At 36.4% G+C, this 18,111-nt stretch overlaps 2 protein-coding genes across 2 annotated transcripts in view; both read right to left on the minus strand.

Annotated features, from left to right (window-relative positions):
- Nucleotides 1-12,236: 12,236 nt before the first annotated feature.
- On the minus strand, nucleotides 12,237-13,550 carry LOC128028717 (P2Y purinoceptor 14-like). Its single transcript, XM_052616039.1, has one exon. The coding sequence runs from the start codon at nucleotides 13,358-13,360 to the stop codon at nucleotides 12,359-12,361; it is 1,002 nt and encodes a 333-aa protein (XP_052471999.1). The 5' UTR covers nucleotides 13,361-13,550; the 3' UTR covers nucleotides 12,237-12,358.
- A 1,825-nt stretch (nucleotides 13,551-15,375) lies between these two features.
- LOC128028718 (P2Y purinoceptor 14-like) overlaps nucleotides 15,376-18,111 on the minus strand; it is a 3,244-nt gene continuing 508 nt past the window's right edge. The window contains exon 2 of the mRNA XM_052616040.1: nucleotides 15,376-17,386. Within this exon, the coding sequence (XP_052472000.1) occupies nucleotides 16,795-17,386 (592 nt within the window). The 3' untranslated portion in view covers nucleotides 15,376-16,794. The remainder of the gene's footprint in view (nucleotides 17,387-18,111) is intronic.

Here is an 18,111-nt window from a genome sequence, read left to right on the forward strand (position 1 = left end):
AGATGGGTCTTTAATCTAGATTTAAACTGCAAGAGTGTGTCTGCCTCCCGAACAATGTTAGTTAGGTTATTCCAGAGTTTAGGCGCCAAATAGGAAAAGGATCTGCCGCCCGCAGTTGATTTTGATATTCTAGGTATTATCAAATTGCCTGAGTTTTGAGAACGTAGCGGACGTAGAGGAGTATAATGTAAAAGGAGCTCATTCAAATACTGAGGTGCTAAACCATTCAGGGCTTTATAAGTAATAAGCAATATTTTAAAATCTATACGATGTTTGATAGGGAGCCAGTGCAGTGTGGACAGGACCGGGCTAATATGGTCATACTTCCTGGTTCTAGTAAGAACTCTTGCTGCTGCATTTTGGACTAGCTGTAGTTTGTTTACCAAGCGTGCAGAACAACCACCCAATAAAGCATTACAGTAGTCTAACCTTGAAGTCATAAATGCATGGATTAACATTTCTGCATTTGACATTGAGAGCATAGGCCGTAATTTAGATATATTTTTGAGATGAAAAAATGCAGTTTTACAAATGCTAGAAACGTGGCTTTCTAAGGAAAGATTGCGATCAAGTAGCACACCTAGGTTCCTAACTGATGACAGAGAATTGACAGAGCAACCATCAAGTCTTAGACAGTGTTCTAGGTTATTACAAGTAGAGTTTTTAGGCCCTATGATTAACACCTCTGTTTTTTCTGAATTTAGCAGTAAGAAATTACTCGTCATCCAATTTTTTATATCGACTATGCATTCCATTAGTTTTTCAAATTGGTGTGTTTCACCGGGCTGCGAGGAAATATAGAGCTGCGTATCATCAGCATAACAGTGAAAGCTAACACCATGTTTCCTGATGATATCTCCCAAGGGTAACATATAAAGCGTGAAGAGTAGCGGCCCTAGAACTGAGCCTTGAGGTACTCCATACTGCACTTGTGATCGATATGATACATCTTCATTCACTGCTACGAACTGATGGCGGTCATATAAGTACGATTTAAACCATGCTAATGCACTTCCACTGATGCCAACAAAGTGTTCAAGTCTATGCAAAAGAATGTTGTGGTCAATTGTGTCAAACGCAGCACTAAGATCCAATAAAACTAATAGAGAGATACACCCACGATCAGATGATAAGAGCAGATCATTTGTAACTCTAAGGAGAGCAGTTTCAGTACTATGATACGGTCTAAATCCTGACTGGAAATCCTCACATATACCATTTTTCTCTAAGAAGGAATATAATTGTGAGGATACCACCTTTTCTAGTATCTTGGACAGAAAAGGGAGATTCGAGATTGGTCTATAATTAACTAGTTCTCTGGGGTCAAGTTGTGGCTTTTTTATGAGAGGCTTAATAACAGCCAGTTTGAAGGTTTTGGGGACATGTCCTAATAACAATGAGGAATTAATAATAGTCAGAAGAGGACCTATGACTTCTGGAAGCACCTCTTTTAAGAGCTTAGATGGTATAGGGTCTAACATACATGTTGTAAGTTTAGATGATTTAACAAGTTTATACAATTCTTCCTCTCCTATAGTAGAGAATGAGTGGAACTGTTCCTCAGGTGGTCTATAGTGCACTGTCTGATGTGATACGGTAGCTGACGGCTGAATGATTGCAATTTTATCTCTAATAGTATCGATTTTAGAAGTAAAGTAGTTCATAAAGTCATTACTGCTGTGGTGTTGGGAAATGTCAACACTTGTTGAGGCTTTATTTTTCGTTAATTTAGCCACTGTATTGAATAAATACCTGGGGTTATGTTTGTTTTCTTCTAAAAGAGAAGAAAAGTAATCAGATCTAGCAGTTTTTAATGCTTTTCGGTAGGATATGCTACTTTCCCGCCAAGCAATACGAAATACCTCTAGTTTTGTTTTCCTCCAGCTGCGCTCCATTTTTCGGGCTGCTCTCTTTAGGGTGCGAGTATGCTCATTATACCATGGTGTCAAACTGTTTTCCTTAACCTTTCTTAAGCGTAAAGGAGCAACTGTATTTAAAGTGCTAGAAAAGAGAGAGTCCATAGTTTCTGTTACATCATCAAGTTGTTCTGAGGTTTTGGATATGCTAAGCAATTCGGATACATCAGGAAGATAACTTAAAAAGCTGTCTTTTGTGGTAGAAGTGATGGTTCTTCGATACTTGTAACAAGAAGTAGAATTTACAATTTTGGCTATATGAAGTTTACACAGAACTAAATAATGATCTGAGATATCATCACTTGGCTGAATAATTTCAACACTATCAACATCAATTCCATGTGACAGTATTAAATCTAGAGTATGATTTCGACAATGAGTAGGTCCTGAAACGTGTTGTCTAACACCAATAGAGTTCAGAATGTCTATAAATGCTGATCCCAATACATCTTTTTCATTATCGACATGGATATTAAAATCACCAACTATTAAGACTTTATCTGCAGCCAGAACTAACTCGGATGTAAAATCACCAAACTCTTTAATAAAGTCTGTATGGTGCCCTGGTGGCCTGTATACAGTAGCCAGTACAAACATAACAGGGGATTTATCATTAACATTGGTTTCTCTGGATAATGTTATATGAAGCACCATTACTTCAAACGAGTTATACTTGAAGCCTGCCCTCTGAGAAATCCTGAAAACGTTATTATAAATTGAAGCAACACCTCCCCCTTTGCCTTTTAGACGCGGCTCGTGTTTATAACAATAATCTTGGGGGGTGGACTCATTTAAAATAATGTAATCATCAGGTTTTAGCCAGGTTTCTGTCAAGCAGAGCACATCTATATTATGATCAGTTATCATATTATTTACAAAAAGTGTTTTCGTAGAAATGGATCTGATATTCAATAAGCCAATCTTTATCATTTGTTTATCCATATTGCATTTGTTTTTTATTTGTTGAACCTCAATTAAATTGTTAACCTTAACTTGGTTTGGACGTTTTTTGTATTTTCTAGTTCGTGGAACAGACACAGTCTCTATAGTGTGATATCTAGGTGAAAGAGTCTCTATGTGCTGAGAATTAACTGACCTCTGTGACGGGAGGCAGCTAGCAGACGGTCGGTTTAGCCAGTCTGTCTGCTTCCTGACCTGGGCCCCAGTTAGTCAAGTATAAACACTAAGACTATTTGCCATATTTCTAGACAGAAGAGTGGCGCCACCCCAGGAGGGATGAAGACCATCTCTTTTAAACAGGTCAGGTCTGCCCCAAAAGCTCGTCCAATTGTCTATATAACCTATGTTATTCTGTGGGCACCACTTAGACATCCAGCCATTGAGTGATGACAATCTGCTATGCATCTCATCACCACGGTAAGCAGGGAGGGGACCAGAGCATATTACAGTGTCTGACATCGTGCTTGCAAGTTCACACACCTCTTTAAAGTTATTTTTAGTGATCTCCGACTGGCGAAGTCGAACATCATTAGCGCCGGCATGAATAACAATCTTACTGTATTTACGTTTAGCATTAGCCAGCACTTTTAAATTTGCCAAGATGTCAGGCGCTCTGGCTCCCGGTAAACATTTGACTATGGTGGCTGGTGTCTCTATATTCACGTTCCGTACAATAGAATCACCAATAACTAGAGCACTTTCATCAGGTTTCTCAGTGGGTGCATCACTGAGTGGGGAGAACCTGTTTAATGTTTTGATCGGAACAGAAGAGCGGTGTTTTGACCCACGACTACGCTGCCTCACCGTCACCCAGTTGCCCTGCTGCAGGGGCTCTGCTGGAACCGGACAATGTACAGGAATCCCTGAGCTAGACGCATCCAAAGCCATATCTAGAGCCCTAACATTCTTACTGTCCTCAATTAAAGTTTGGATGCGTGTCTCTAATTCTGAAATCTTCTCTGTCAGCCTAACTGTTTCCCTGCATTTATCACATGTGAATCCCTCATCAGCGACAGAGATAGATAAACTGTACATGTGGCAAGAGGTGCAAATAACAATTGTAGGAGAAGCCATTACTCACCGTGCTTGATGAAATATTCTTACTGCGGTTGTTTGATGAACTTGTGGAAAACTGCAGCGTGTGAGAGGAGAGGAGAGGAGAAAAGAGAACGCTAATGACAAGCTAACGAGTGCTAACGCTTTGCAGGTGTGCTGCAGTCACGGAAGAGTGAACGATCAAAGTTAATCTGATAAGATTGATCGGTAATATCAGAAATATGGTGTGAATTAAGTTATATTTTACAAAAAAAAAAACAAACAGACAGTGATAGTAAGAAACTATCCTCAGATAAACTCTAAGGGCGGTGCATTGCCATTGCGACATGAGTTCACTGCTGAGTGGACATTTCACTCACTGGCTTCAGCGTCACATTTGCATATGCTGTACTACTGGAATTCATGTTTCATTGACAGCAAATTTCAAATATTAAATGGAACGATAAAATAAAATTATTAACCGTTTAATGGCCATTTAAAATTTTCGATTCCGTTCGGAACTATAAAGTTTGATTTCGTTTCTGGTTCTGGTTCTGTTCCTGTCAAAATTTAGTTTGTTTCCAGTTTTCGTTTCCGTTCCTTGAACCGGTTCAGAGCCCTGCTAAGAACCCAATCAATTAAAAAATGCCATTCATCCATGACCCTTACCTTACGTTCTCAAAACTCAGGCAATTTGATAATACCTAGAATATCAAAATCAACTGCGGGCGGCAGATCCTTTTCCTATTTGGCGCCTAAACTCTGGAATAACCTACCTAACATTGTTCGGGAGGCAGACACACTCTTGCAGTTTAAATCTAGATTAAAGACCCATATCTTTAACCTGGCTTGTACATAACATACTAATATGCTTTTAATATCCAAATCCGTTAAAGGATTTTTAGACTGCATTAATTAGGTAAACCGGAACCGGGAACACTTCCCATAACACCTTGCTACATCATTAGAAGAATGGCATCTACGCTAAAATTAGTCTGTTTCTCTCTTATTCCGAAGTCTCTGTAGCCACCAGATCCAGTCTGTATCCAGATCAGAGGGTCACTGCAGCCAGATCCAGTACCTATCCAGACCAGATGGTGGATCAGCACCTAGAAACGACCTCTACAGCCCTGAAAGACAGCGGAGACCAGGACAACTAGAGCCCCAGATACAGATCCCCTGTAAAGACCTTGTCTCAGAGGACCACCAGGACAAGACCACAGGAAACAGATGATTCTTCTACTCAATCTGGCTTTGCTGCAGCCTGGAATTGAACTGATGGTTTCATCTGATCAGAGGAGAACTGGCCCCCCAACTGAGCCTGGTTTCTCCCAAGGTTTTTTCTCCATTCTGTCACCGATAGAGTTTTGTTTCCTTGCCGCTGTCGCCTCTGGCTTGCTTTGTTAGGGAAACTTAATTTCCAGCAATTTCGTATACTTGATTGCACAGATACAATTTAAACAGAACCGAGCTGGATGATGACATCATTGAATTCAATGATGAACTGCCTTTTTGCTTTATTGACACTATTTTCCTATTTAATGCTGTTTAGTTGCTTTGTTACAATCACAGCTTTCTTCTTGCTGCCATCAGGGAAGAGACTGCAGAGTCTCCAGGCCAGGACCAGCAGACTGAAGGACAGCTTCATTCATCAGGCTGTCAGGAAGCTGAAATCCCTCCCAATCTTGCAATCAATTATTTGTATGTATTTACATGTGGAATAATTGACAATAAAAAAGACTTGGAACTTGTATAGTAAGGGGACACTCACCAAAGTGTGTTCCAGCATTGTGTCCAAAATACAGAGGAGAAATCCTCAGGGACCTAAAGTGCCTGCACAAAAATGTGACCAGATTGGCACCATAATCTTTCTTGAGTTTGACTTCAAATGTAATCAACCGATCCAGTCTCAGATGAGGCGAGTATTTGGTCCATTTGGATGTTATATAATAGCCAACTCCAATGGTCGACCTGACATTTTTGTTATTAGGTCTCTAGGAAAGGTGGAGGAATGGTGTCATTTAGAATAAGACTGTGGTGATGGTCTGAGTGAGGTCAAAATAGATTTGTACCTCATATTGGTTTCATATGGATTACTTTTTCAGAGACTAAATGTTTTAGTTAAGACTTACTTCATTTAAGTAGACACTTCATGCTTTCTGGAGATATATCTCTCATGTCTGTGTGTAAAGTAATCACAGAGTTATTTTATTTATTTTTGTGACACGTTTCAGAAATACGTTTTTGGAGACTGAGATGGCAGAGTCTGCACCCTGTTTGTTTTCTTTATTTTTCAAAAGAACAACATTATGTTGTTATTATGAGTGTTTTCAAATAAAAGTACAATTAAAAGTAATGCAGTAAATTGGGCAGGACATTCAAACATTCACCTATCATCCATCGACTTCAAATATGGCTTATAATCTGAAATATGTAAGTATTAGAAACGTAACATGGCTGCTAAATCTAATTTTAACCTAGAGAAATGTTCACTGTTTGAGTGTGTGTGCGGAAAAGCTGAACTGTAGCGCACTTACTGCACGACAGATGGAGGCACAAGTGTGCTCACTTGCTCTTAATATAGGCTACTCCATCATTTTCGGTCATTCAGATAAGAGTAATACATCTTTTGAATCTATAAAGAATCAACGTTACACTCACAATATTGCACTTTTGTAAAATAATGAAATAAATTTAGGATGGACTTTCTAAAGTTTCAGTCTGTGAACTTGAACATGAAATTCTGTGTATATCTTTGCCTTACAGACATAAAAAATACATGAATGTCTACCTTAAAATGGACCAATTCAAATGGAAAACAAATATTTTCATATACGTACCCACATAGCAACATTGTGTCGGCCAAGATCTGGCCCACATCTTGCACCCGTGGAAAGATGATCTGGTCCACATGCAGCGTGGAATGATGGCCCTTGGGCGGACCGCTCCTGTTTGCCAGATTTGAGCCACAAGCAGGCCATAGCAATGCCACATGTCAGCCAAGAGTAAAGAAATTAACCAGAACTGGACCTTATCAGAGCCACAAAATATGTGTATATATTAAATTTGAAGTAATTTCAGCCTTAATAAGCCTGTTAACAAGCAGAATAACTGAAGGAAAGAAGAGTACAGAAAAAGAGATGAGCAGAAACAGAAGAACTACAACTGACTTCAGCCACAACCTTAGATGAAATCAATTGAAGATAAAAGATATTAAATCGCTCAAGATCTCAGCAAAAGAGGATTAAACAACTCCACAAACAGCTTTACCAACTTCACTTATGACTAACCAGACTGACTTTATTTCTGTTACACATCTACAAAAGTTTTTATTGAGAATTAACAGAGGTTTAACTCTAATATGTATCACCATAACAGTGATTAGTGTTTCCATTAGTTGCGCTTCTTAACTCTTATTAGACATTTTGGCTTCTGTGATGGTGTGTTTGTTAAACACATTTGCGGCATCAAAGAAGGCTAAAGAGAATTGAGCTTTGGTGATGGCAGTTTTCTGTTGATGGATTTATTATCATTATGAAAAAAGCTGATTTGCCTTTTTTTATCTAACAATTGTTTCATTAATATATTCACATCACAAACCATGGGTTTCTGCAGCATGAGATCCAGCAATATTACAACAATCAGTTAAAAGATTTTAATGAGTATGAAAATGTCAATCTATGATGACACACAGACATCAACAGTCAGCACATGAATCTCAACAATGGTGACAATCAAATGTACCTTGCTGCAATGCATGATGGGTACTAGCATAGTACAAAACTCCAAGCAAGCATTGCAAGATGAATAAATTATGCAAATGAATTGTCCTATATTTTGTTTAATTCTTAATATTTTCTTATATTTTTGCTGTTGTTTTTGTTGTGACTTAGTAGCTTTTCAGTGAAGTTCTGAATTGATCGGTTTATCTAAATATTTTTGATTGTCACCATTATTGAGATTGATTGTTTATATCTGTGTGTGGCAGCAAAGTTTAATTTTTTTTTTAGCTCATGTTTGCTAAACGTTTTTAACTGATGGTTATAATACTAATGGATCTCATGTGACAAACACTGGGTTTGTAACATGAAAGTATCATTTGAACAACACAATCAGTGAACCAGTGTATTACATAATGATTATAAAACCATCAACAAATAACAGCCGTCACTTGATGTTGTGTCACTTTAGCTTTCTTTGAAGCTGCAAATGTATTTAACAAACACACCGTCACAGCCGCCAAAAAAAGACAAAATATATAATAAGAGTTTAAGAGACCAACTAATGAAAACACTAATCAGTGTTATGGTGATACACATTAGAGTTAATCCTCTGTTAATTCTCAATAAAAACTTTTGTAGATGTGTAAAATAAATAAAGTCAGTCTGGTCAGTAATAAGTGAAGCTGGTAAAGCTGTTTGTGTAGTTGTTTAATCCTCCTCTGCCGAGATCTCCAGAGATTTAATGTCTTCTTTTATCTTCAGTTGATTTCATCTAAGGTTGTGGCTGAAGTCAATTGTAGTTCTTGTGTTTCTGCACATCTATTTTTCTGTTCTCTTCTTTCCTTCAGTTATTCTGCTTGTTAACAGGCTTATTAAGGCTGAAATTACTTCATATTTAATATACACAGATTTTGTGGCTCAGATAAGGTCCATTTCTGGTTAATTTCTTTACTCTTGGCTGACATGTGGCATTGCTATGGCCTACTTGTGGCTCAAATCTGGCAAACAGAAGTGATTCACACAAGTGCCATTATTCCACGCTGCATGTGGACCAGATCATCTTTCCACGGGTGCCAGATGTGGGCCGGATCTGGGCCGAAACAATGTTGCTATGTGGGTTATATGAAACAAGTTGCATCATTATGGCAGAGATGAGGAGTAAGTGTCACCAAGTGCATCTCTTAAACCGAGAACAAAGCAGGCACTAATTTATCAAATTGTTAAAATGTTAATGCAGTTTCTTTACAGTTTTGTAACACATTCATAATCATTAGGTTACTTCTGCCAGTGTGCTGTGGCAAGCCTTATGTGTGTGCTTAAGCGCTTATGGCTATGTAGGCAATTAAATATTCATAATAATTATTTAAACAGTTTATTAATTATTGTGCAATTAGTTGACTAATGCTTCAAATGAACGACCACTAGTCAACCAGAAAATTCCTTAGTTGAGGGCAGCCCTAATCATTATGCTGTTACAAAGAAAAATGCCACAAAACATGCCTGCACGTTCATCGACCCCAGAGAGTTAACTACAGATGCAACAATCAGACGTGTCTCTGCCATCTATTGACACAGATCAGTATAACAGTCTCTGAGTTGTATGTACATTATACTGATACTAGTAGTGAGTTTAAGAGAGCTGACTACACAATAACTCCCTTACCCCTTACAAGTTAAAGAAAAACAGAAGGATTACTCCGGATTATCTCTGTTATCAGATCTTTTTGTGCAGGTAATTTTGTTTTTTGTTTTTTTGCTCTTTTCTGCATCTTTGATACTACAGATCCTTATGTCTCTGCTAGAAAAGTGTGGTAGTCCATTTATAATTTTCTTTCTTGATTATTGAATTCTGAGTATGGGTCAACATACTTGGTTATATGTCATGTCACTTTTTCACTTTCATCATTGCAGCATGGAAAAATACAATGAGAGGCTTGTATAAACACTATTTAATAGAAAATGATGAGTACTTCATCTCATTCTACACCATTCAGAAGACATCACAAAAACACAGTTAATTTATTATATGTTGTAAGCTATCACCAAACTACCGAATGCCCCTTTAAATTAAGTTAAAAAAATAAATATGCAGATTTTCTTCTATAAATGTCTTTTGATTTAAAGAAAAATATGACCAGGATATCATCTACTCAGGTTTTGAGTGATTCACACTAAAACAGTAGGTTCTGTGATTCATTTAAAACAGATTCAGTGTGTCTGACAGGAGACTTGCATTTACAGAGTATGAACAAAATATTGCCTCAAACAGTCAACAGTTATTTTTGTAAATAGGCCTGTCATGATAAAAAAAATTTATTGTGCAATATATTGCCCCAGAAATAATTGCGATAAGCGATTTTATTGTTCTTTTAAAGACAGAAAATATCATCATAATGTAACAGCATAATAATGCAAGAAGTCCTACACACTAAACACAACAAACTTTTAAGAATTTTTAAGAATATTTAAATCATGTAAATTAAGTATCAATATATTAGATACCTTAAAAAAACTGAATAAATAGTAACTACACATTTTTAAACAAAAAGTGCAAAGTAACAAGTAGGGAAAAAATGCACAAAGAACTTGTAAGAAGATTTTTCCATCTACAGAAATTTCCCTTGCACCCTTTTGTCTTTTTTTCTGTAAGCTACAAAAGACACAGGCACAAGTGAAATGTACAAAACATGTACATATATATGTGTGTGTGTGTGTGTGTGTGTGTGTGTGTGTATATATATATATATATATATATATATATATATATATATATATATATATATATATATATATATGTATATATATATATAATATTGCAAAAGGCCTACATTTATAACATAAAGAAGTTGTAACTGGCATAGTTAACTCCCCCTCCCTCACCTGTGAGAGCTAGAAACTCCTAGTGACACTCCAACAGGAAGTTTAAGGTGTATAATCTTGTCAGCAACTGACCATTAAACACAATGACAAAAATAATTCTCTCTTACACTTCGACCTATTTTAAAATAATAAGCAAATTACCCACACAGGTATGATAGGCCCTACAAGCCATAATTCATTCTGGCGCTCGCGGACTTACATTCTCCTTTAACACACATAGATTTTTGCTCACATGGTCAAATGTTTTAATGCACACATTCGTAAAACTTTTTTGAAAGATAATTAGTGGAAAAACAACATTATTGTTTGTCTGTAACTCATAGTATGTTGACATCCATATCAAAACCACTGTCTGTGTCAAAAATACCATTCATATTGGGTTATGCATTCTGGCATTGTTGACTATGCCGCTCTGCCACAGCTGAAGAGGAGTTTGCCCTCTTGAGTCGCAAGACCATGCTTCTGAAATTCAGTGGCATTTCTTTGAATTCATGGCAAATAAATATAATGAAGACAAAATAAATGGAGCTCATTAAGTATATTTAACATATACTCCAAAGTAAAAAAGATTAACAAAATTAAATTGCACTATTCTATTTAGCTCTGCCCATAATCTGTCAATTCTTTGATTATGCACTGATCTTCCAGTTTAATCCTCTCATGTGAAGCATAAAAACACAACACCAGTGGCTTGAGAGTGGCTTCCTGGTTTAAGAGGAAGTAATAGATCCCCCACCCCCCTTACATACCTACATATGAGTGAGAATGAAGGTTTGTAAGAGTGTGTGAAAGTGTAAATATGTGAGTGAAAGTTAGAATATAAATATGCTAAAAAGTAAAGCATGTGCTTAAATATATATATATATATATATATATGTGTGTGTGTGTGTGTGTGTGTGTGTGTGTGTGTGTGTGTGTGTGTGTGTGTGTGTGTGAAAGGAAACTGTTTGTGAGAGAGACTAAATATATATGTTAAAGGAGAATGAGAGTGTGTGATGAATGAATTGTGGCCTGTACAGCATCTCTCCGAGTAAAACCAACTGAAATGTGTTTCTCTGTAAATAGCTTAGAAAAGTTCAAGCATATATTTCTTAATAACTAAATCCTACAGATTCACTACTACTAGAGAGATGCTGCCAGGTAAAACTAATTCACACACACAATCGCTCTCACTAATGCATTCATATAAATGTAATCTTTATTCTGCTACTTTATCTATTTCTGATTTAGAACGAGCAGAAATCTGTGAGAAATATAACAACCCAAATACAAAAGAACGAATAAAATTAGCTGATATAGAAGCAATAACCACGTGGGCAGCGCTGTGTCATATGCCATAACTGTGCACAAGATGTTTGAGTCTCAACTCCAGAATGAAGTTCATTAATGACGTTATCATCGCCTAGTCAACTTAAACTGACTTTCATCACATAAAAGTCGATTTTAAAAAATCAGAAGTCTTTCAAACCTGAAAGGTTCATCACAGGGAACCCAAAAATGGTTCTTGGAAATTGCATTGCTGCACAAAAAAAAAAAAAAAAAATTATTTTTCTCAACATTCTTTTTTGAGTGAAAGATTTATAATAAGATTAGGTTCAGAAAATTATGTCAGATTTTCTATTTATAAGTGAACTCTCCAGTTAAGGGTTGACTTTTCTTCAGTAAATGATGTTGGCAGCTGTGGTTGAGTTGTGGTGCTTTATTTTTGTTTTGAAAATCCATTTCTTCATTCTGCATTTTCACATGCAAGGAAACCACAGCTAGTGGTAGCATGTGGTTTTGAAATCAAAATATCTTTTCCATCTGACATATGGCCAGTGCTCATTTCCTCTGTTGCTCTTGATTTTACAGAATGCTGATACTTAGCCCAATGCCTGTTGGAGGCCTCTTGTTTTCGCGGTTTACAGATGGCATCTTCTTCAAAAGCAACTCTCTGAATCTCCTGCACATGAAAAAGTAAATGACAGGATCCAGACACACATTGAGGGCAGTCAGGAAGAGCGTAGCTTCTTTCAACTGGAAGAGGATGAAACAGCTGTAGGAACTAAAATCAGCTTTGGGCATTTGGCTTATTGTGTAGGGCACACGACAAACATGGTAGGGAACAAAGCAAAAGACGAACACAGCCAACAAACTAAAGATGCTTCGATTTGACCGCCTTCCCGTCTGGCTGCTATCCTGTTGCACCCGTTTGTAAGAGCGGTACACGTGACAGGCGATGGAGGTGTAGCAAAACACCATTAGCAGGAAAGCCACCCAGAAGATTCCAACATTGAAGTGGGCTGAAATTTCGTGCCAGCGCCGTCCTAGGTCGCTCTTGACGGCCATGCAGGAGAAATCCTTAGGTATGGGCTGGTTAGATAAAATGGAGTTTGGCAGCATGAAGAACATCATGATGACCCAAGTCAGCAGTCCAAGAGCCTTCGCTACCGAAATGCGCTGCAGAAAGGAAGACACGGCAGAGGTGCTGCGGACAATTTTAAAGTAACGTTCCAAGCTGATGAGGCTCATGAAGGTTATTCCTGTGTACAAGCTGAGGTAGAAAAGCACAGCAGTGTAGCGGCAAACTATCAGCTTCAGCTGCAAGCCACCATAACCAAGGTCACCCACTACACGCCACGGGTAGGTAAACAGCATCAGAACATCTGCCACCAACATGTTTTTTAGGTAAACTACTAAGGATGAGGAGCTGGGAACCCTGTAGAAGATCCAAACGGCAAGTCCATTGAGGACGAAGGCACAAGCGCAGATGATGGAGTAGAGTACAGGCAGAACCTGATGTGTGAACACGCTGCTGACATTCGTAAAGTTTTTTGATTCAGTCTGTGTAGTATTGATGTGGTACATATCTAAAATGGGAAATAAAAAAACTTCTTTAGCTCTGATGATATCAAGAAATATTGTGACATGATTCAATGTTTTAACTTCTGCTATGCGTTTGTGGTTATGTTCAGAAATTAAAAGTGCCGTTTATGCCACTTTTATGAAAAATCTTTGTAAAGTCTTTTTCCTTACATCGTTTTATTTCTACTTCAGATTCTCTTGACAAACCTCTGATTAAATTATTATTATTATTATTATTACTATTATTATTTTGTACTTTGTCAAATCCAGTACAATACCAACCTTGTGAAAAAGTACACTTAAGCATACTTTAAAAAGTGTGTTATTGAAATAATATACTTTAAAATAATATACTTAGGAGTGAAGTGAATGTACTTGTTTCAGACATTACATGAAGAAACATGACCTCCAACCAATATGCCCACATAGGTCTCTGCAATACGACCGATCAGAGCATATACTACAATTACAAACTTTCATTTTAATTCTTCTTACTCTTTTATCTGCGTAACACTTCGGGTTTCGTATAGCTCAGTTGGTAGACTAGAGTATTGTGTTATATGACAATATGCAATAATGGGTTTGATCCCAGACAATGCATGTGCTTATAAAATGTATACGCACTGTAAAGCATGATTTCTGTGAGGTGTGGTTTTCATATAAAAATTCATATGAATTGGCCACCCAGGAAAATATATACAAATTGCTGTGAGATCGGATTGGACCATAGAAAAAGTATTTAGATAAACACACATTTTGATTGGTAATGACAGTCATACGTCATACAACATAAGCAAAGAAACACTATTTGTACGCTCGCTAGAGGGCACTAAACTTCAAAATGTAAATATAGGTCATAATAAGGTGCTTGCACATATGACCTATAGGGTTGTTTTTTTGTTGGCGGACAGTCTGACATGAAAACATTATTGTTTAAATGTATATTCAATGCAATTAGCTGAACTTAAGAGTGTTTTGTATTTTTGACCTACTTAAGCAGCACTTAAGTACATCTTTATATGTCACTTCATAATTACTTCTCGTGTCTACAAACTAAAATACATTTCATAGAAATTAAACTATATGTCATATATTTAAATATATTTGAATTACAGCTTTGCAATGTTGAAGTTGCAACTAGTACATTTAAAATAAATGAAATATATAATAACACACAATTAAAATTATAATTAGTTTACATCTACTTTATTTATAACTTATTATTCTATTACATGACATAATAATCAAGAAATCAAAGTAAGTATTCTTCTTAAAAGCATGGCAAAAGATTGTTAGAAAAATAATTTAAAATGTACTTTAATAGAAAACTTTTAATTTGGTATTCCAAATTGCATTTTATTTTAGTAATATTATCCAAGTAGTGTATACTTTACAATTTTGAGTACACTACGGGTGCACATTATATACAATTCAATACAATAAAGTTTCTAACAGTCTGTCTAATGTCTTTGTGTCATATTTTGCTTACTGCATTTATTTTTGTATCTGCTGCCTGTACTGGATGACTTTAGCCATATCATGTTGCTATTTGTACTCAATTTCAAAATTGTAGATCCCTCAAAGTAACTTTATGTCATATCCTGATATTAGATGGAAACAAATTATAATGCAATTAATTACAAAGTTTTCTCACGATGATAAGAAACTTACTTGAAGAGTTGAGTCAGCTTGTATCACGACAGAGAATAAGAACAGCGTTGTGAACAGCCACAGACAATATTTTAAAGGAAGGGGGCGTTGAGTTTGAGACAGGAACTAAAACCCAACCTGAATGGCTGGGTTTGTCTTGTGGGTGACACTTGCTCAGAACTGCAGGAGTTTCCTAGCACTTATGTCTTTACACAAACAGCTTCCTCCACCTTTTCTCCAACATAAACCCACAGGACAATGTAATAGCTCTTTCATTGCTCATTAGAGTCAATAGAGTCCCAGTTGTGTTTCAGTAAAACGTGTTGTCTCAGAAGTTTCTAAATTCAAAAGAGCTTTATTGTCAGCACATTCGTACACAAGTATACAGAAGAATGAATGATGCTACAATGAATGGTGTGAGAGGTACAACAAATATGAGACAATAGGACAAATCTCTACCTGGTTCTCATAGCATAAATGTACCTGGGTGCACTTTTTATCGAGAAGCAAAACACGTACCAATAAGTACATATCATGGCAGTTTCCGTGATATGTACTTTCGATTAATAAAGCATAATTTTCGCACAGTTACTTGAAGAATATAATGTTATGACAAAACAGTATTAATATGCTGAGAGATTTTAAAACGGATGCTTTTGAACGTTCACGTCGCACATCTGTTTATATACCAGTTTTGCATTTGATAACACTATCGAATAGGTTTAGGTTTGGGTTTGGTTTAGGGCATATTCCCAAAACTGTAAATCATTAACTTTTAGCAACAGTCCACGGATATTTGAATTCTGATCCGCCGCAATATGAACCAGAAGCAGCACAATAAAAACACAGCAATACGTACCTATATCAACATAATAAAAACTTGCCAGGCTTCACGTATTGAACCTGTGTTTTTGTGCCACTCAGTAGACATTTATTTTTGAAATTGCAGCGAAACGTGCAACAGTACGTAAAAACGGTGTTACACAAAAAGTGCACAGAGGTACGTATTTTTATTAAACTAGGTTGACAAATCTATATTATATTTTTAACTTTAAGTGCCATACGCAATGTAAATTGGCTACTGTGTAATGTAAACACTATAATTTAAAGTAACTTTAAATTTAAATACTTTGTCATTTTTACAAATACAATAAAATCCAGTCAAATAAATTACAGTATAAAAAGAATGTTTACAAAATAAACACTTGATAACATTTACCAACATTTGCCAGTTGTCTGAAAGGTTTTCCTAATTTATTATTATAAATCCCTGCAGTCACCCAATTGAGGATTTACTGGGGGTTCAAAGCGGGTTTAAATATGGATGTTATGTTTGTCAAGTACAGTTTTAGATGGTCTTCTCTCTCACCCAATGCTGAGTGTTGTGAAAAATGAGACCATAATAAAGCAGCATAATATAAGCAAAGAGATAGTTTACTCAAGTTTACATTTAATCGCCCTCAAGCTGTTGCAAACCTGTATGATTTTCCTTTTTCTTCTGAACACAGTAGAAGATTTTTTTTATTTTTTAAAGAATGTTTGTAACCAATCAGTTACTGGTCCACATTGACTTCCATAGTATTTTTGTCTTCCATAACGGAAGGCAGTGGCTACCATCGACTGTTAAACACATCCTTTTTTTGAGTTTAAAAGAAGAAAGAAACACATACAGGTCTGAAACAACATGATGGTGAGCAAACAGTGTCAGAATTTTCATTTTGGGGTGAACATTCCTGTAATTCAACTTAATATTTACTTTTAACCCAGAGCTTTATATCTCAATATGATTAGCAAAATCTCTGAAGTTTAAGCTGTGCTCTGAAGGTCTTGCAAAAGACAAAGTGGATAAGTGGATCCAAACAGGCATTTAGTACTGCGAGCAGGACGCTCAGCTCCTTCAGGAAGTAGAAAACCTGCTCTGTTGTGCAGTCGTTCAGCAGGGGTTTAATGAACACGTATGGCAGTCTCACCAGATGATACGGCACAAAACACACGCAGAAAATGACCACCAAAACCCGCATATTACGCTTTGACTTGCTCAGCTTAAAATTACCATGCTGATTTGGCATCGTAAACTGCGCTTGACAAAGCTTCCGTACGTTCAGCCAGTAAAACAGAATCAGGGATACCAGCACAAAGAAAAACATTACAAAGGACATGATCTGCAAGGCCAAGTAGATCTGTTGGAGAAAGTTGTTATGAAAGCTGTCACAGTCGAAACCACTGTGGGCTAAGGTTTGTTTATCAGCACTGAAAAATGCAACAATGTAGGGACAATTAAGGCACAACAGGACGGCCCAGGTCATGGTGCAGATGTAGCGGGTCGAACGGACTGTTTGCAGCATGTGGGTCTGCAGTGGTCGTACGATCTTCATGTACCTGAAACAAAAGAGCAGTGATTTGTGTATTTATGACTAGCTACTGATAATTTTTTAAACTTTTATTCAATAAATTTGTAAACAAAGCAACTGAAATAAATAAGAAAAAATCTTATAAATTGAAAAGTAATGTGTTGATTTACTAGTTACTGGAAAAAACTAAAAGTGATTGTTACTCGCATTATTTATGATACTTCATCCCTAACACTGATAATAACATGTACGGTAATATGGTTTTTTCAAATAATGTTGTATTATGCATGTTATTTTTTGACAGACATTCATGTTGAAGTGTGCAAATGATGAGGATTTAAAAATATATTGATCATGAGATAATAGTTTTTTTTTAATGTTTTTTAGCAAGTGTTCAGTGAAGTGACTGAGTGTGTTATATTAATATTTTCAATTGTAATATTCCAACTGACAGCCAGAATACATTTTTGGCGGAACTGATAATGTTCATGAGGGATGAACTATGTTCGATTTTTGGGTTTTATAAAACATACTGGAGATATTTGCAATGCTTTTTGCTAAGATCATTATACGTATTTACAGAATGAAGGTTATTTAGGTTATTTAATGGTATAAATAGTTACGTCACTCAGAAACTGACATATTTAGCTTGTCAAAAGTGTTACATTAAGCTGTCAAAAATCTGTAGAAAATCAAGTAAATTTTTTACCAAAAAAAAGGGTAAAGATTTTGATGCACAAAATTGTTTATTAT

This window comes from Carassius gibelio, chromosome A15 (genome assembly GCF_023724105.1).
Source record: "Carassius gibelio isolate Cgi1373 ecotype wild population from Czech Republic chromosome A15, carGib1.2-hapl.c, whole genome shotgun sequence".
Classification (NCBI taxonomy): Eukaryota; Metazoa; Chordata; class Actinopteri; order Cypriniformes; family Cyprinidae; genus Carassius; species Carassius gibelio.